Consider the following 20,977-nt stretch of genomic DNA (forward strand, 5'->3'; position numbering starts at 1 on the left):
CAAGATCGGTAAGTCAAGCTAAACTTGGCAATTTTTTTGATGAATTTAAAACAGAAATTATTAACAACCTAACAAAACAAGTAGAAATGTTAAGAATGCAAGATGAAAGAAAAGAAAATGTTGATATTTGTTTTGCAAAATCACATTATGTTAAACATTGTCCATCATTACCAAGGTTGAAGGAAGTTTACCAAGAGAATAATGGGGCAAATCAATTGCCAATGCAACTATGTTATGTAGCTCCAAGAGGACCATGGTAGCCTATTCAACTTGATATGATGAAAGAGCCTAATTCACAATTTCAAGGTTATGCATATCCACCTCAAAGTAATTGGAGCAGACCCTTTCCTTGGCAACATTGGTCATCTCAACCCCAAAACCAATCTTGGCAACAAGGTTGAAAAGGAACTTATCGGAGACATCCACAATATCCTTAATACTTTCCTCAATATCCTCCATACCAAACTCCACATTATCCTTACCATTGACCTCCACCACAACTATAACCCCATCCACATCCATCTCAAATATACACTGCCACTCAACTATGTGCACCACCATTTCCAAACCCACACATTGAAGTAGCTCAGCCCACTTACAATGCTAAGATACAAAACTTCCAAACATCCCCTCTTGAGCTCAATGGTATTCACCATAGCTTAGGAAGAGTATTGTAATAAAGAGATTATCTTGATATCATTGAAGGACCACATCTAGAAGAAGAAGATTCAAATAAGAAGACCACATAACCATGGGCTATGATTAATGAAGAGGAGACATCAAAATCAGAGATCGAGAGAACTCCCTCATGGTTACCATCAAATCTTCCATGTATTCAAGAGAAAAATCAGCAAAAAGAGGAAGATTTGAAGGTCATGGTAGAAGAAGACATAAAGAATGATCTAGATCAGTAAAAGGACCAAGGACATCACAGCTATATTGAAATATGGTTCCAGACAATCACTAAGTTGCAGCATCACTATCTTCCTCAACTATGCTTGATCCTTTCGAAGTCAAATCATTTGGTCGTTGAAATATAGGTACATGTCAAAGCATACATTTGAAGCCTCCACATCATTTTATCTGTCATCTTGATGTCCACATCGCTCCATTGGAAGTATTATTATACTTTAAAGTGATTTTGTTTTTCAAGTAGGTTAGGGTAGAAGAAAAAAAAATACAAAAACAAAACAAAATGAAAAATAAGAGAAAAAAATAAAAATCTAAGGTGAAAACCTCCTTGGAGGTGCCTCAGATTGGCTCATTGATTGAAAACCTCCATGAGGCAGTTAATGGGTTGGAAAAAAGAAAAAGAAAAAAAGAGAAAAAAAGAAGAAGATCCTAGGTGAAAACCTCCTTTGAGGCACCTAGACAGACCTACTAGTTGAAAACCTCATTGAGGCAGCTAGTAGGCCTAGAAGAAGAAAGAAAGAAAAAAATCCTTGCTCCATGCATGCATGTACTCTCAAACATCTGCAAGCAACAAGAACAAGTTGGTACCAAATGGAAAATTGGTCAAGCCTAGTCAAAATAAGTCAAATTTTGGCTTTCTCCTACTTCGCTCAAATGCTCCAACAAGGCCAAGGCCATGCCAATCCATCACCCTCATCTATTTTCAACATCCACCCATCATTCTCAAGATTCTACCACTCATTTTCCTTGTTGTCCTAAAAAACTATAGGATGCTCTGTTTTACTACACGATACAAAAATACATAGAGCAGAAATTTGATTTTACCATAACTTGAAAACAATGCATCCATTTGCCAAGCTGTTTCCGGGGGAGATGCATATGGATGATGGTAACATGCTCAAGAAATTTCAGCAAACTCCAATGCATGGTTTCCAAGAAATTGGCCTCCATCACCTTCGACCATTTTTTCATTTTCTCAATATTTGTGTATCCATTTAAAAATTTGTTTCATGGGGAGATGCATATGGATGATGGTAACATGCCCAAGAAATTGCAGCAAATTCCACTACACAGTTTCCAATAAATCAACCTCCAACACCTTCAGGCATGTTTAGTTTTTCTCGAGATTTATGCATCCATTGACCAAAGGTTTTCTATGGGGAGATGCATAATGATGATGGCAACATGCTCAAAAATTTTCAGCTCAATCCAGTGTACCGTTTGGGAGATATGGACAAAACAAGTCGATGTCCTGTAAACCTACATGATACAGAACACTGAACAACACCTACAATATTGGCAGTGAGTAGTTTTAAAGAGATCTAGAGGTCAAAGAAACTCCTCTAGAGCTTAGCAGCAACATTAGGATCATCAGCATCACCATCCAACACGTGCACATCAACATCAACTCAGCAGCATCATGCATGTCTCTCCAACAACCATCAGGTAGGTATAGATATGCAATATTTTTCACCTCTTGTCTTGCGCATATTATAGTTAGAAATTTGTTGTCAATGCATCAGAGATGAGGTTTTTTAAGCTAAGGATTGGTCAACAGTCTCATCTGCCTTTAGCTAGTTAATCGCAACTCACTCCTTCACTTATGCAATGTTGAAAAGTCAAATTATGAAGGGTGATGATTTCAAGGAATGAGGACAGCAGTTAAAAGAAGAAATTTTTGTAAAGTCCAAGGTCACCACAGCACTCCAAGCCCTCCATCCACTTCATATTTACTATTTATTCATCATTCATTTATCCCATTTCATTCTTGAAAAAAAAAAAACAAAGAGAGCATCCTCTCAATTTTCATGAAATTTCCATTTGTAGGTCAGTAAGAAGGACAGTCAAAGAGTAAAGGAGGATCACAAAGAGACCCCTGTTGCTCACATTTTTATTTTAGCACTCATTACCCTTCATTCCTCCACCATTTCTATCATTTCTTCCACCCCCTTACTTCAGTTTACAAATGCACCGCGTTTTCTACAAGATGATCCTGTAGGAATTACAGTGACCCATAAATCCTACAGGGGGTGTCCAAATGGTGGAACAAGGTAGTAGAAGGTTCATAAGGGTGTGGAAGACCTTGCCAATCTAAAAAATATTCAAGAACTCATCTTGAATAAGGGCAAGAAAGCAAGTTAATGGTCTCAAGAAACAATGATTTTTCTTTAAACAAATATGTTTTCAGGCTTGTCCTTGCAGAGCTTATAGCCAGGATTCTTAATGCACAAGAGAGAGGCCACTAGGGCCATTGATGAGGCACAATGAGGTCACTAAGTTGCTCAGAGGATGAGAAACACTTTCAGTAGGGGGTATGATGGGCCTCTAAATTAGACATAAATTAGGGCCCATGCCTCTAATTTAAAACATGAATTAAGGTCTATGACCATCCTTCAGCACATTAAAACCTCTCTTTTTGCATTAGATAGTTTATTTTTAACTTTAATATATTCACTAGGAAGGTTTATGAATAATTGAATATTTGTGCCTAATATTATTTATTTCTTGTGGAATATTATGAGAATATTTGGCAGATTATGAAGAGTTGGAGGAGGAGATAATTGAGGGACTTGTTCCCTACTACTAGAGGATCAATAATAAATAATAAGTCAACAAGATATTATGGAATTATGACACAAATTGTGGAACTCCAATGATTTAGAAAATCTAGGAATGTGTTCCACTAATCAAGGGGGCAGATCCATCTATCAAGGGAGCATATCCACTAATCAAGGGATTTCGGTGGGGAGAGCTTCCTCCATCCATGGAGAATGATTCTCAATCATTTTGTATAAGTACCAAGTCGAATTTGCCTCTAGGGAATGATTGAGAAAATCTAGGAATGTGTTCCGTGCCATTTAATGCAAATTCCTAGTATTGGGGACTAGATCCACTAATCAAGGGATTTTGGTGGGGAAAACTTCCTCCATTCATGGGGAATGATTCCTAATCATTTTGTATAAGTACCAAGTCGAATTTTCCTTTAGGAGATAGATTTTCATTAGTGTTATTGTGGAAAGAGCTTGCATTTTTGTAGCTACATTGTATTTTCTTGTAGGGATATAATTCTATTGATGAAAATAATGAAGATTGGTGTGATGTTCAACTGCTAAATCTTGTTCTCTTCCATAGGTCTTTGAGTTTCCTTGGGCTTGGCCATCCAAGGAATCTCAGAGCCCTTTTGTATCATTTTCTTTCCTTCTTTTCATTTCTTATTCACATGCATCTCTAGTTTTTATTTCTTTCTATTTCTGCATTTAGTATTAATGATTTCTTGTTGTAGGATTGAGTTAAATGGTTGATGTAAATCCTTTTGTAGGATCACAAGAATTATTTCATCCTTGGAAAAGCTTTGTAAGTTCATAATAATCATTAAGTTTATTGGATTGGCCTTCTTATTCCAAATCTAGATTGCTGGACCTCCTTTTTAGCAAAGAACAGTAAATTTATGCTATTTTTTAGAGCATGCCAACGAGATTCAATCAACTTGATTCCACTTGCATTAAATCACAAAAACATTCTAGTTTATAACAAAAATTACCCCATTTGCATTTTCACTTGATTTGGTTAGGCACTTTTTAGATTTACTAGCTCACTAGTTCTCGAATTTCTAGATTTTCGACTAGTAATGTTTTTTATTTTTTATTTTTTTTAAATGGGTTAACAGAAGTCTTTTTGAGTGATTCCACTAGGAATAGGGACCTAAGACATCCTAGTTAATAACAAAATTTCTCCCATCCAATTTGGACTTGATTTTCTTTCTTATTAAACCCTGACCAATTTCATCATTTCACAAGGAAACTTCTCCAAGCTTTTTGAGCAAATCCATCCATCTCCCAACTTTGGTTTTAAGTTCTGAGTGATCCTAGCCATTTTCTCACTCCATTCCACTCATCTACCACCTTCCCTAAGCCTTCCATCACCTCCAACACTTCACATTTTTCACTAGGCTATATCTTGTAGGTTCACTGTAATTCCCACACGATCATTGTGTAGGTTTTTAGTACATCGTGTAGGTTTTTTCTAAAATGGCTCGTTTTGAGGTCAAATTGAGAGAAAACCTCTAGGAAGTGACCAAAAGCCTCCCAAGGGTCTCCCACACCACCCAACCATATCCTAACCCTTCCATCCAACCTCCAACGTCCTTAATTCACCTGCCACATCACCAACAGAAATTAGTTTGCATACTTGATTTTGCATGAAAAAGGAAGAAAGACAGAAAAATATTTGTTTTAGTCCCTTCACTTGCACATACTTCCATGCTTAGATAGTAGCGTTTGGTTCATAATAATTTAGCATTATTGCAAAACATAGTTTCTTGGGAGCTAATTAGGTAATAATGTGATTTAGCATTGAATTTCTGTCTCTTTCCTTGTACTTTCATTCTTGCATTAAGTTAAGGTTCAATTTCAAACATTTCATTTTTTGCAATTAGTTTAAGATTTGACTTCAGTACATGCATTCCATTACATCATGACAGCAAAGGAACATCTCTTAAATTTGTACGAACCCCGGGTTGATAATTAAAATCGGTAGCCCTCAGAGTTGCAGCATTCTTGTTGCAATACCAAGGCTCATCACCTAGCAAATATAGTAAAGATAAACATACATGACAACCCCTTTCTTCTAAAGATTAAAAACATATTTCGAGAGAAAAAAAAAAAATTTCCCAAAAATAAACAAAATAATACATTCCTAACACCTCAAAAATATTTAAACCTTATAAAAATAATCATAAATCATATTAAAATTACCTTAGACCATATGTTTCAAATCAATAGAATTAGATGTATTTCAAATAGAATAATGATAAATAATTCAAATGCATCTGATCATACATACAAATTAATGACAATATGTTTCAAATCAATAGAATTAAATGTCTTTCAAATATGCAAAAAGATAAATAACTCGAATCTATCTAATAATAAATAATAAATGTATTCTGGAAAAAAAAATATTATTATTTTAATCTATAAATTAGATTTTTGTTTCGAATAAAAATAATAATAAATAATTCGAATCCATCTGATAATAAATAATAATTGTGTACTAATTAATTTTTTAAATTTACAGAGGTTTTAAATAAATCAAAAAGTAACTTTAATGATAAATGACTCCTGTTTAAGAATAAATAATAATTGTATTCTGGAAAAATAAAAATATTATTATTTTAATCTATAAATCAAATTTTTGTTTCGAATAAAAATAATAATAATAAATTCGAATCCATCTGCAAATAAATAATAATTGTATTCTGGAAGAATAAAAATATTATTATTTTAATCTATAAATTAAATTTTTGTTTCGAATAAAAATAATAATAATAAATTCAAATCCATCTGCTAATAAATTGTGTTGGGAAAAACTAATTAATTTTTTTAATTTACTGAGGTTTTAAATAAATCAAAAAGTAACTTTGATGTTCTACATGTAAGCAGTACAAGTAAATTTGATGTTCTTCATGTAAGCACTTCAAGAATATTTTATAATGTCCTTCATGTAAGCACTTCAACACTAATTTATTTTCCAATTTCAGGTATGACATATTCAATAACATCACGTGAGAACCTAGTGCCCTTCCTCGCACTTTAACATTACGTATAAAAAATATTCACCTAGGAGTTTGGATCAGAAGTGGGGCATATATGCCTTGCAAATCAAGACAATGCAATCCATCATAATGAGTATAAAGTCTTTTCTCTTTAGTCGGATTCTCCACATTGATCCAGACATATCTAATCAATAAAATCAGATATTCCACTGCCAAAAAGACTAACAAAAATTATTTTGTCCATTATACCTTTTTATCCGAAGTGGACTCTACTTTAACGCGGTTACATGACATTCTCCTCCTAAAATTATTGTGTCCGTTATACCATTTTTCCAAAGTGGACTCTTCTTTAACGCGGTTACGTTACATTCTCTTCATGGCATTTGTTCTGATCTTATTGCGTTCTCAAATCTCCAAACCGATTAAAAAAAATGTTTAGATACCTCGTTTTAATCGGTGTTGTCCATGCACCAGGAAGGAAACAAATTTGTTTATGTCACTGTGATCTTTTATGGAGTATAAACCATAATAATCCACGAAGAAATTCTCATTTTTATATCTAACTAAAAAAATAATCCCCTAAAATGTTATGAGATTTTCTTTCAGATTAATCAGGTCATTAAGTTATGGTCCTTAACCCTAATCATACTAAAGAGAATCTTCAATCACTGTCACCTTTAGATGACCTGAACAAAACGGACGATCTATAAAAATGTTCAAAACCTAGCAGATTTTCCACTCAAAAGCTGAAATAATGCTGTAAACCCACCCGAATTTCTGCTTTAAGAGCAAGCTACAATAATGCTGAAGCATGACCATGAAAAGTTGGGTTGAGCTTTTTAGTTACGTATGGAACTCTCCTGCTGAAATATAGCTTGGTTTCGCTTTCACCATTGTGTAAAGGGAAAGCTGAATATGTGGCAACCACAAATCTCTGTTCACATTGTGCAGACTAGACATAGAAAAAGCATTTTAAAATTACTTAAATATTTCTCTAAGTCTATCAATTCCACTGCAAATGTATTTTACAGAGCGCAAGTTAAGCATTCAATATAATAAGGTTTAATGAATGGACACTTGAAACGATAAATTAAGATTTAAAATATGAAAGGACAGTGGAGTACTGTAAAAGTCAAAGGCAGTTCAGATCACACGTAGGTATTTCACTAACTCCATCAATTCCACTTCAAACCTCAGTTTACAAAGTGAAAATTAAACGGAGAATAATATTTAATGAAGGGTGGGACTTAGACAGCTGAAATCACTTCAGATTACACGTAAGTATGTCACCAACTAAATCAACTTAGGCGCTGCTTGATTATGATTATATAAAATATTGAGTAAATAAATGTGGAATACAGGTGTATGCCTCGCTTACCACACAGTAACGGTGCCCCTTTTAAATGCTGAAAAATTGATACTAGTGGCCACCTGTTCATGTTTTGCTGACACACAAATTGTTTGCCTTTTACTCTCGAAAATTGATAAGAGTTGCCATCTGTCCATGGTTTTGCTGACATATATTTTTTTCGCCTTTTTGTCGACTTTCAAAACCCAAACAGTTGAGCAGATTGTTACATATTACTCGCCCTTTCTTACTGCTCCAATGTGATGGCAAACAAAACCCAACGCCAAGTGTTTATCCTGCGACAGATGTTTCTCTTGCAAAAGATATTTAGAAGCAGGAGAGTTAAAGAAAAGAGGAGCCCACTGCGAGTTTGGTGGTTGTTGCCCATCACTTCGGATTCTCACTCTAATAATATTTCGTTGCTTTCCGTCTTGTAATTTATAATTTTCGTCGGAACTCATTTGCTTTTTGCCTTCCTATATATACACAGCGTTTATGCCCTCCTATAGATACACAGCCTACAATGCGCTTCATTGTAATGTGTATGAATTTTAATGTTTTGCAATAGGAAATTTTCCTAGAGGTGTAATCTGATATTTCATTTTACATAGCAATCATGGAAGAAGCAGAGGGCAGCTGCTGCAAGGGTTTAACAACATTCTTTGAGAAATCAAAGCCAGCTTTGGCTATGATATCTGTTCAATTTGGGTTTGCTGGGATGAATATAATCTCAAAAGCAGCTCTAAATCAAGGAATGTCTCACTTTGTTTTGGTAGTCTACAGACATGCTGTGGCCACACTAGTATTAGTGCCTTTTGCATATGTTTTGGAAAGGTACAAGCAAAATACTGCAACTATTCATATTGAACTTGACTGCTAGGAATCTATGGAAATAGTTCATATTATTCTTATGTATTCATTATAATATTTTTTTTCATTTGCTGCAGGAAGTCCAGGCCAGTTTTGACATTTCGAGTATTCGCTGAGATTTTTCTCAGCGCTTTGTTTGGGTAATACTTCATAAAATTAACATCTTATTAATTATTTCTGCAGATAACCCATTGTTTTCAAGATTAATTATGTGCTCTATCTACCCACAGGTCGACTTTGAATCAGAATTTCTATTACGCAGCTCTTGGTTATACCTCACCCACGTTCGCATGTGCTCTGAGTAACATGGTACCTGCTGTGACTTTTCTCATGGCCATTCCTTTCGGGTAATCACTCGCAACATGCGATTATGCCATTAACTAATCAGTCCCCATTTTCATTATCTGAAACAAAATCTCTGAATCTTTCACAGGCTGGAAAGAGTTGGGATAAGAAGCTTGGCTGGTCAAGCAAAGGTACTGGGGACCTTAATCTGCGTGGGTGGGGCTATGCTCATGACATTATACAAAGGAATACCAATAACCCTATGGTCATCACCTTTCGATTTCAGACAAGGTAAAGGCAATGCTAATGGATCCGATTCTGAGAATTTGACTAAGGGCTCACTGTTGCTCGTCGCCAGTTGCATTAGTTGGTCATCTTGGTTTATTTTACAGGTAAATTTCTTTATTTGTGTATATATATGTATCTGTGTGGGGGGTGGAGCGGATGGTCAGACCTAACTCTAACAAAGGTGTTTTCTTGGTTGGTTACAGGCTAAACTGAGTAGAAGATATTCGGCTAAGTATACTAGCACAGCCCTAATGTGTTTTCTAGCCACTATACAATCAGCAGTGCTAACCCTAATTTTTGAACGAGATCATCCATCTGTGTGGGCGATCGGGTGGGATATTAAGCTTCTGACTTCAGTGTATTCGGTAAGTAGTTCGGTGTTATACATATTGCTGATAATTGGTATCTGAATTTATTGTTTGTAGTAATATTGGTGTTAAGTTTTTGTTGAGACCATGCAGGGAGTTGTGGCATCGGGAATAGCATTTTGTATAATGACATGGTGCATTGGACGAAAGGGGCCACTGTTTGTGACAATGTTCAGTCCATTGCTGCTCATAATTGTGGCTGTCATGAGCTCCATAATCCTTGACGAGAAGCTCCATTTGGGAAGGTTTGAACCTCACAATTATACAATTTCAAAGTTGTTCGGATGTGAAGCATAAAATTATGAAATAATATTTTTTGCATTTTTGTCTGCAGTGTCATGGGTTCGCTTCTGATTGTTGGTGGGCTATATGCGGTGGTATGGGGTAAAGCAAAGGAGATGGGAAAGATTGTGAAGATACCAAAGAAGGATTCGGATGAGAGCTGCAACAGCCAGGAATTGTCAGGCCACTCTAGGTATGCAACATCGAATAACAAGGAGTTGATAATCAACACGCAGCTGAAAAATGACGATAATCACCATCAGGAAAAGGAATTAGCAGCCTCTAAAATGGAGAAAGCAACCAGAGAAACCGAGGAAATCTGCTGTGGTAGGGAATTGACGAGTGTTGGGAATCACGTAGCAATTGATTGCTCCGCTTTCGACGGAGATGGTCTTCACGGGGATGATCGAATCGTGTGTGCTGGAGAAGCTTCGACTCGTGAAGGAAAAAGAGAGGTTACAACTGTCAGCAAGGTCTGAGTACTAAAAATTACTAGTATCACCCCACACGGGTTATTTGGAGTTGATGGCATCACAATTGAGGGAATCTTCGTCTTTCCTCCATTTCATTTTCATTGTATTATGCTGAGAAAAGATAATTAGATAATCATAATCCTGTACCAGAGCTTATTTACTCCCATATTATCTAATAAGACCATTCCCATATATATCTAATAACACCACACCACACAAAATAGAAGAGTATGAAGCCTGGGCAAACTAGCTTCATAAGCAAGCTACCAATATAATTTATCATATATTGGTGAATTTCAATAGAATCTATTCAAACAATTTGGGTAAACCAAATTGAACATTTGATCTTTATTTTCTTCATCATATCCTAATCTAATCCAAATTCTTTTAATTGGATCTTCCTAATCCGATACCAGAGCTTATTTATTCCCATATATCTCTAATAAGACCACAGAAAATAGAAGAGCATGAAGCCAAGGCAACTTAACTAGCTTCATAAGGAAGCTGTAAATTATATGGGTGAATTTCAGTAAAGTATATTAAATAATTTGGGTAAACCAAATTCAACATTAAATTTTTATTTTCTTCACCCTATCGTATTTTAATCCAAATTTAAATGGGAACTTCCTAATCCGATTCTCGTCATAATCCGATACCAGAGCTTGTTTATTCCCATATATCTCTAATAAGACCACACAAAATACACAAAATAGAAGAGCATGAAGCCAAGGCAACTTAACTAGCTTCGTAAACAAGCTAACAATATAATTTTAATAAATTATATTGGTGAATTTCAATAAAGTATGATTGAACAATTTGGTAATTTTGATAAATTATATCGATAAGTTTCAATAAAGTATACCGATAAATTATATTGGTAAGTTTCAATAAAGTATATTGAACAATTTGGGTAAACCAAATGGTTCAATTTTGATAAATTATATTGGTGAATTTCAATAAAGTATTATTGAATAATTTGGGTAAACCAAATCGTTAATTTTGATAAATTATATCGATGAATTTCAATAAATTTCAACAAAGTATTATTGAACAATTTGGGTAAACCAAATTGTAAATTTTGATAAATTATAATCCGAATTTAAATTGGAATATTTTAATCCGAATTTAAATTGGAATATCTTAACTATGAGATAAGACAAAACCATCAAATCGAATCCCACAATTAATAATGCAAACAGTTCTAGCCTGAAACTCTTGCGTGAAAGACATGATCTGCAATCCAGAAGCGATTTCATGAATCACACCAGACCGGCCAGAAAGCAATTTCGCGAATCAAGCCACACCGGCCAAAGAGTTGACAAGATCAACAGACATGGGACATCAGCTTGGGCTGTGGGTTGATTCATCAGGCGAAAAACAACGTGCTTAATATGTTTACGATCCCCTGATAAATTTGTGTTTTGTTTATTCTGCATCCAGATCTTCAATGGCAGCTTCACCCATATATCTGGTTTTGGCCACAAATGAGCATCAATAGGTCTCCGTTGACACTATTCTTGCATCTTAAGAGTTTCATAGTAAGGCACATCAGCGATCTCCAAAATTCAAACTCCCCCTCTGCAAATATCTAATTCCACAAATACCTTAACTCCAATATTGATACAATTACCACAATCACATCACATTTTTATGAAATCTATAATCACATTTATATGAAATCTATCTACCATCAGATTTACCAATGTGGTTGATATTTACAACCACACATTTGTCAATGTGTGGTTGATATTTACAACCACAGCTTTATCAATGTAGTTGATATTTATAACTATATTTACTGATTTAAGCTCTTAAATCCACCATCCACTACATTAATAATTATTATCTATATTTTATTAAAATCTAATTATTTTTTATTATTAATAACTATATAAATAATAATATCCATATTATCTTTTATTTATATAAATATAAATATTATCTTTTATTTATATAAATATATATAAACATTATTTTATATGTTCTTATTAATATAAATATATATATTATAAATATATATAATATATATATAAACATTATTTTATATGTTCTTATTAATATAAATATATATAATATAGAAACATTATTTTATAGGTTAATATAACATTGATCATTATATAAAATTTTGTTGTCATTAATAATTATTATATATCTATTAATATAATTATTAATATATTTTATATATGTACTTGAAAGATATTGAAATATATTAATAATATTAAGTGTATATGAAATATATAAAACTAAAATATATTATATTATTATTTATCTATATATAAATATAATAGTGACATTAATATATATAAAAATAATTTATATAATAATATATTATAAATTTAAATTTTAGGATTTATTAATTTTTTGCTATTTAAATATTGATCTTAATAACTCCAAAAAATTAATATTTTAAAGCTAACTAATTAATAAATCAAAGAGATTAAATTATAAATGTGAGGAATTATTAATATTATAAATCGAAGCTACTAATAAACTCAAGGGTTCATTATTATAAACCCAAGGAATTAATATTTTAAAGCTAACTAATTAATAAATCAAAGAGATTAAATTATAAATGTGAGGAATTATTAATATTATAAATGGAAGCTACTAATAAACTCAAGGGTTCAATATTATAAACCCAATGAACCCAAGGGTTCAATATTATAAATCCAACGAATTAATAAACCCAAGAGATAAGTACTGTAAATCTAAAAAATCAAAAAACCCAAAGAATCAATATTAAAAACACATGGGATTAATAAATTCTAACATTTTAAACCCAAGCAATCAATAAACCCTAAGAATTAATATTTTAAACTCAAGAGATTATTAATATTATAAACTCAAGGGATTAAATTATACATCCAATGGAGAAATAAACCCAAAATTTCAATATTATAAAACCAAGGAATTAGTAAACCCAAGGGATAAATATTATAAATCTAAGCGGTCAACCAATGCAAAGGGTCAATAGTAAAAAGACAAGGGATTTATAAACGCATAAATTAGAATTTTAAACCCAAGGCATTGATATTTTAAATTGAAGGGATTGATAAACCCATAGGATTATTATTATTATAAAACCAAGAGATTAATAAACCTTAAAGATGGTTAATATTATAAACCCAACTACATTAGTAAATATTGTTGTGGTATAATTTTAATATTAGACGTAAAATTAATATTCATATTGATGATGATAATAATACTAATAATAATAATAATAGAAGAAGAAAAAGATAACCATTATAACAAAAATATTACTATTACTGTAATTAACCTATATTAATAATGATTTATAATGCTAATAAATTATTATTACTATTATTATTATAATTTTAAAATAATTATTGTTATTACTCATTATTTAATAATAATAATAACAATAAAAATAAAGTAATTATTATTATTATCATTTAAAATATTGTTTTTATTTATTTATAAATTTATATTAATTATTTTATATTAATTAAATTTAAGGGATTTATATTAAATCCAAAGATTGATATTATAAACCTTATGAATAATATTATGCCTTAGTCTCTAGGAATATGAACCCTTAGATTAATAAACCTAAGGGATTGATATTATAAATCGATGGGAATAATAAACTCAATGAATTATTACTAAAACCCAAGGGATTATAAACCTAGGGGAATGATATTACATCCAAGGGATTAATATTATAAATCTGAGGTATATAAACCCTAAGGTAAATATTGTAAACCCTAGAATTATCATGGTTGACCATGGTTGATTTTCATATTGAGACAATTTTTGTGACAATGTGATGTTCCACCATGGTTGACCATGATTGATTTTTGTATGCACAAAATCTTTGTTGCAATGCCACCTTGGACCATGGTTTTTTTTAATAGTGAGAAAATCTTTGTTACAATGTGATGTTGGACCATGATTTTAAACCAAAGGGATTCATATTAGACCCAAGGATTAATATTGTAAACCATGTGAATAATATTAAACCTTAGGAATAAGAACCCTTAGATTACTAAACACATGGTATTGATATTATAAAACCAAGGGAATAATTATAAACCAAAGGGATTAATACTAAAAGCCCAAGGGGTTGCACCATGGTTCACCATGATTGATTTTCATATGGAGACAATATTTGTCATAATGCAATGGTGGACCATGGTTGATTTTCATTTTGAGAAAATATTTGTGACAATGTGACATTGGACCATGGTTGACCATGATTATAAACCAAGGGGATTTATATTAGACCCAAGGATTAATATTATAAACCCTATGAATACACCCTATTAAATCAGAGGTATATAAACCCTAAGATAAATATTGTAAACCCTAGAATTAACATGGTTTGACTATGGTTGACCATGATTGATTTTCATATGCATAAAATATTTGTCATAATGCAACGTTGGACCATGGTTGATTTTCATATTGAGAAAATCTTTGTCATAATGTGACGTTGGACCATGATTGACCATGATTTTAAACCAAAGGGATTCATATTAGACCCAAGGATTAATATTATAAACCCTATGAATAATATTAAACTATAGGAATGCGAACCCTTAGATTACTAAACGCAAGGTATTGATATTATAAACCCAAGGGAATAATAAACCAAATAAATTAATACTAAAAACCCAAGGGGTTGCAACATGGTTCACCATGATTGATTTTCATATGGAGATAATCTTTGCCACAATACGACATTAGACCATGGTTGATTTTCATATTGAGAAAATCTTTGTCACAATGTGACGTTGGACCATGGTTGACCATGATTATAAACTAAGGGGATTTATGTTCGACCTAAGGATTAATATTATAAACCATATGAATAATATTGTACCCTAGTAATAAGAACCCTTAGATTAACAAACCCAAGGTATTGGCATTATAAACCTAAGAGAATAATAAACCAAAATTATTAATACTAAAAACCAAAGGGATAATGATTATGAACCCAAGGTATATAAACCCCAAGATAAATATTAATATAGGAAACCAAATGGATTATAAACATACAGTAAAAATATTTAACCCAAGGGAACAATATTAAACTCTCAAGGGAATAATATTAAACACAAGGGATAAATATTATAAACTTAATTTATATAAACCGTAAGATAAATATTAAAAATCCTAAAATAAACATGGTTGACCATGGTCTACCACGATTGATTTTCATATTGAGACAATATTTGTCATAATGCGACATTGGGCTATTGTTGAACATTATTGATTTTTGTACTGAAACAATCTTTGTCAAAATGCGACATTAGACCATGGTTGACCATGGCTAACAATGTTTGATTTTCATATTGAGACAATCTTTGTCACAATGTGACATTAAAACAAGGTTGACCATAGTGGACCTTGATTATAAACCCAAGGGATTTATATTAAACCATAGGATTATTATTATAAACCCTCTGAATAATATTTCATATTGAGATCATCTTTGTCGGAATTCGATGTTGGACCATGGTTGACCATGGTTGATTTTCATATTGATACAAGCTTTGTCATTGTGTGTTGTTGCACCATGGTTCACCATGATTGGTTTTCATATGGAGACAATCTGTGTCACAATGTGACATCAGACCATGGTTGACCACAGTTGAATATGTTTGATTTTCATATTGAGATAATCTTTGTCACAATGTGACATTGGAACATGGTTGACCATAGTTGACCATGATTATCAATCCAAGAGATTTATATTAAACCATAGGATTAATATTATAAACACTATGAATAATATTTCATAGTGAGACAATCTTTGTGAGATTCCAACAATGGACTATGGTTCATTTTCATATTGAGACAAGTTTTGTCATAGTGTGACATCCATGGTTCACCATGATTGATTTTCATATGGAGACAATCTTTGTCACAGTGCAACATTGGACCATGGTTGATTTTCATATTGACAAAAACTATGTAAAAATGTGATATTGGACCATGATTGACCATGATTATAAATAAAGGGGATTTATATTCGACCCAAGGTTTAATAATATAAACCCTATGAATAATATTATATTATAAGAATAAAAACCGTTAGATTAATAAACCTAAGGGATAGATATTGTAAACCCAAGGGAATAATTTAAAACAAAATGATTAATACTAGAAACCCAAGGGATTATAAAACCAAGGGAATAATATTAAACCCAAGGGATAAATATTTTAAACCCAAGGTACATAAACCCCAAGATAAATATTAATACATGAAATCGAATGGATTATAAATGCACACGAAGAAATTTAGCCCAAGGGAACAATGTTAAACCCTATTGAACAATATAAAATGAACGTATATGAACCCCAAAAAAAATATTAGGAACCGTAAATATGTGAGCCGATATCTAGCCATGGTTGATTTTCATTTTGATACAATCTTTTGCGCAAAGGGACGATAGAACATAATCAACTGTTAAGCCTTAACATTAATACTATAAACATAAAGAATATTAATACATTAAAAACCATTAACAGAGTAATATAATCCATTATTATCAATACATTAATGTTAATACATTGTAAACCATAAAAAGATTATAAACCATTATTAAGTTTTTAAACCATTAACACATTAATATTAATACATCAATACATTAATAGCATAAACCTAAAGAATATTAATATATTAAAACCCAAGGAATTATAAACCCAAGGGAATAATATTAAACCCAAGGAATAAATATTATAAACCCAAGGTATATAAACCCAAAGATAAATATTATAAACCCTAAAATAAGCATGGTTAACCATGGTTTATCATTGGTAAATGTGGTTGTGCTAAGATTCTAAACTCTAAACCCAATATAATAAATGAGAATAAACACTAAACCCAATATTATAAACCATAATATTAAATCCTAATTTATTCAATGTCACATTGTGACATTGATAAATTGCAATGTAATGTATCAAGCAATTAATGTTATAAACCCAAGGGATTATTATTAAAAATCCAATAGATTCATAAACCAAGGGGTGTATTAATACTATAAACCGAGGAGATTAATACTAAATACTAGGATTGATATTATAAACCCTAGTATTAGTATTAAACCTCAAGAATATAAACCCTAATATTAATATTATAAACCCTAATATTATATGAATCAAATCTAATATTAATATTATAAACCCTTACACATAAAGAATATTAATACATTAAAAACCATTAACACATTAATATAATCCATTATTATCAATACATTAATATTAATACATTATAAACCATAAAAACATTATAAACCATTATTAAATTTTAAACCATTAAACCATTAATATTAATACATCAATACATTAATGGCATAAACCTCGAGAATATTAATATATTAAAACCCAAGGAATTATAAACCCAAGGGAATAATATTAAACCCAAGGAATAAATATTATAAACCCAAGGTATATAAACCCCAAGATAAATATTATAAACCCTAAAATAAGCATGGTTAACCATGGTTTATCATGGTTGATCATGGTTTATCATTGGTAAATGTGGTTATGCTAAGATTATAAACACTAAACCCAATATAATAAACCATAATAAACACTAAACCCAATATTATAAACCATAATATTAAATCCTAATTTATTCAATGTCACATTGTGACATTGATAAATTGCAATGTAATGTATCAAGTAATTACTGTTTTTTTTTTTGACAAATATGGTTGCTATTATAAATCTGAAAAAAAGAGGGAGACTGAGATCCTGAAATACATGCTGAGGTGCGAAGAAGAGCTAGGGAAGGAGTTACAACTTAAAAAATTCCTCCTTAATCCTGCCTTTTGGGCTTCTAAAAACCAAAGACCAAAGGTAAATCCTAACAAACTGCAGTAATAAATAAGAACATTTACAAAGCATATCAATCTATATTACTGTGGCTGATGTGTCAAGTAGTGGTCTCTTCAGGTTTTTCGTCGGCACCGACTTGCTTCAATCTTGACAGAACTTGTTGAAGCTGTGTCTTTTTTTCTGCTGTATTTTCTACTGTTCCTTTTTTGTTGTTCCGTTTTTTCTGTTGTTCCTTTTCTGCTGTTCCTTTGAGAAAAAGGAATAGTAGAAACCAAAGGTGTTGTTCCTTTAGATCGACAGAAGAAAAAACCAATGGGGGGAAAGCTCTGGAAGACTTGATGACAGAATGAGAAGGGGAAGAGAGGAGTGTGAATAAATAAGATGGGAGGCACAGAGGATTAAGCAGGGAGGAGGAGTCATGGGAGGAAGACAACGATTGCGGAATAGGAGTCATGAAATGAGATAAGCCGGCGGGTTTCATGTTTGCAAAAGAGGGGAATGAATTTTCTGAAAGAAGGCAGATCATCAAGTATATAGAGTCTTGGACATGGATCATGATGATCTTGAACTAGTTCCAAGTGTCAGGGATTTCTGATTTGGGGGCTTGGAAATAATAGAGGAGGTTTGGTGTCATGGCATATATTGATGAGATTCCTCATTATTGCAACGTAGGCTGCCCAATGCTCTATTGTATGCCCTGTTGGCAAGAAGTTCAGCATCCTTGTTGAATGTACGAAGGATGTGATGGAAGGTCAGAGTGATGAAAGATTGGCTCAAATTTTTGCACGTGCTGATGGACTGATGGAGAAGGACGTTGGGTGAATCTTTGTTTTGGGCCATGAGGCCAATAACAACTACTGAATCTCCAAAGATGTGAGCTGTGTCTATACCGAGCTTGTTGAGCTAAATGAGGCCTTGATATAAGGCTAAAGCCTCAGCCTTGTTGTTAGAAAGGTACTCGAGCCCCCATTCATATGAGACCATACAATCTCCATTGGCATTGCAAATCACTCCACTTGCTCCAGCAATCCCAGGATTCGATTTCAAGGCACCGTCGAAAAAGAGATAATAAGTGTTTCAATTTTTAAGCCATGTAGCAAATTCTTCCTCCTTAAGATGGATTTTCCAACTGTAATACATTTTACTTTTCCTGCTGCTAGTGGTGGCCTCAACCTGATTACTATTATTTATGTTCAGTATATAGCCAATAAAAATTCGCTCTTCCACATTAAGATCGGTGATGTCTATGCTTCTGTAGTTTTTGACTGAAACAGTTTCCAAAGCAAGACTCCTTGCTTTATTGCATAGATTCCTAGTGATTGTGTCCTTGTCCTTACAAACTTTACAGTTTTTGGCGAGCCAGATAGACCATAAAATAGTGAGGGGTAGGGCGTCCCCGACCTTTTTTTTTGACAAATTCGGTTGTTATTATAAATCTGAAAAAAAGAGGGAGACTGAGCTCCTGAAATACATGGTGAGGTGCCAAGAAGAGCTAGGGAAGGAGTTACAACATAAACAAAATTCCTCCTTAATCCTTAATAAATAACAACAGTTAGAAAGCATATCAATCTATATTACTGTGGCTGATGTGTCGAGTAGTGGAATCTTCAGGTTTGTCATCAGTGTCGACTTGCTTCAAGCTTGATGAACTTGTTGAAGCTACACTTTTCTTTCCTGTTGTTCCTTTTCTACTGTTCCTTTTCTCCTATATTTTCTGCTGTTCCTTTTCTGTTGTTCCTTCATGAAAAAGGAACAGCAGAAACCAAAGGTGCTGTTCCTTTAGATCGGCAGAAGAAAAAACCAACGGGAGGAAAGCTCTGGAAGACCTGAGGACAGAATGAGAAGGGGAAGAGAGGTGTGCGAATAAATAAGATGGGAGGTACAGAGGATTAAGCAAGGAGGAGGAGTCATGGGAGGGAGAGAGTGAGTGTAGAACAGGATTCATGAAATGGGATAAGTTAGCGAGTTTCATGTTTTCAAAAGAGGGGAATGTATTTTCTGAAAGAAGGTGGATCATCGAGTAGATAGAGTCTTGGGCATGGATCATGAGGATCTTGAACTAGTTCCAAGTGTCAGGGGTTTCTGATTTGAGGGCTTGGAAAGAACAGAGGAGGTTCAGTGTCATGGCATATATTGATGAGATTCCTCATTATTGCAACGTAGGCTGTCCAGTGCTCTATTGCATGCCCTGTTGGCAAGAAGGTTGGCATCCTTGTTGAATGTACGAAGGATGTGATGGAAGGTTAGAGTGATGAAGGACTGGCTCAAATTTTTGCACCTGCTGATGGACTGATGGAGAAGGACGTTGGGCGAATCTTTGTTTTAGGCCATGAGGCCAATAACAACTGCTGAATCTCCAAAGATGTGAGTTGTGTCTATACTGAGCTTGCTGAGCTGAATGAGGCCTTGATACAGGGCTAAAGCCTCAACCTTGTTGTTGGAAAGGTGCTCGAGCCCCCTTTCATATGAGACCATACAATCTCCATTGGCATTGCAAATCACTCCACCTACTCTAGCAATCCCACGATTCGATTTTGAGGCATCGTCGAAAAAAAGATAATAAGTTTTGCAGTTTTTAAGACATGTAGAAAATTCTTCCTCCTTAAGATAGATTTTCCAACTGTAATACATTTTACTTTGCTTGCTGGTAGTGGTGGCCTCAACCTGATTACTATTATTTCTGTTCAGTATATAGCCAATGAAAATTCTCTCTTCCACATTAAGATCGGTGATGTCTATGCTTTTGTAGTTTTTGACTAAAATAGTTTCCAAAGCAAGACTCCTT

At 33.0% G+C, this 20,977-nt stretch overlaps 1 protein-coding gene across 1 annotated transcript; it reads left to right on the top strand.

Moving 5' to 3' along the window:
• The first annotated feature begins 8,303 nt into the window (after nucleotides 1–8,303).
• Nucleotides 8,304–10,749, top strand: LOC149220401 (WAT1-related protein At5g07050-like). The gene is made up of 7 exons (XM_089382799.1): nucleotides 8,304–8,648; nucleotides 8,762–8,824; nucleotides 8,915–9,031; nucleotides 9,118–9,361; nucleotides 9,461–9,622; nucleotides 9,719–9,870; nucleotides 9,960–10,749. Exons 1-7 carry the CDS (start codon nucleotides 8,431–8,433, stop codon nucleotides 10,384–10,386), a joined length of 1,383 nt encoding a protein of 460 aa, XP_089238925.1. The 5' UTR covers nucleotides 8,304–8,430; the 3' UTR covers nucleotides 10,387–10,749.
• The last annotated feature ends 10,228 nt before the right edge of the window (nucleotides 10,750–20,977 follow it).

Source organism: Pinus tabuliformis, chromosome Q, assembly GCF_031772625.1.
Source record: "Pinus tabuliformis cultivar Carrire ecotype Pingquan chromosome Q, CPIR1, whole genome shotgun sequence".
NCBI lineage: Eukaryota > Viridiplantae > Streptophyta > Pinopsida > Pinales > Pinaceae > Pinus > Pinus tabuliformis.

Excerpts from the sequence above, each read along its gene's own strand:
- LOC149220401 (XM_089382799.1), top strand. The coding sequence starts at position 8,431 with ATGGAAGAAGCAGAGGGCAGCTGCTGCAAGGGTTTAACAACATTCTTT. Across the intron at positions 9,032-9,117 it reads CTCATGGCCATTCCTTTCGG|GCTGGAAAGAGTTGGGATAA; the intron begins GTAATCACTCGC and ends AATCTTTCACAG. Across the intron at positions 9,871-9,959 it reads GAGAAGCTCCATTTGGGAAG|TGTCATGGGTTCGCTTCTGA; the intron begins GTTTGAACCTCA and ends TTTTGTCTGCAG.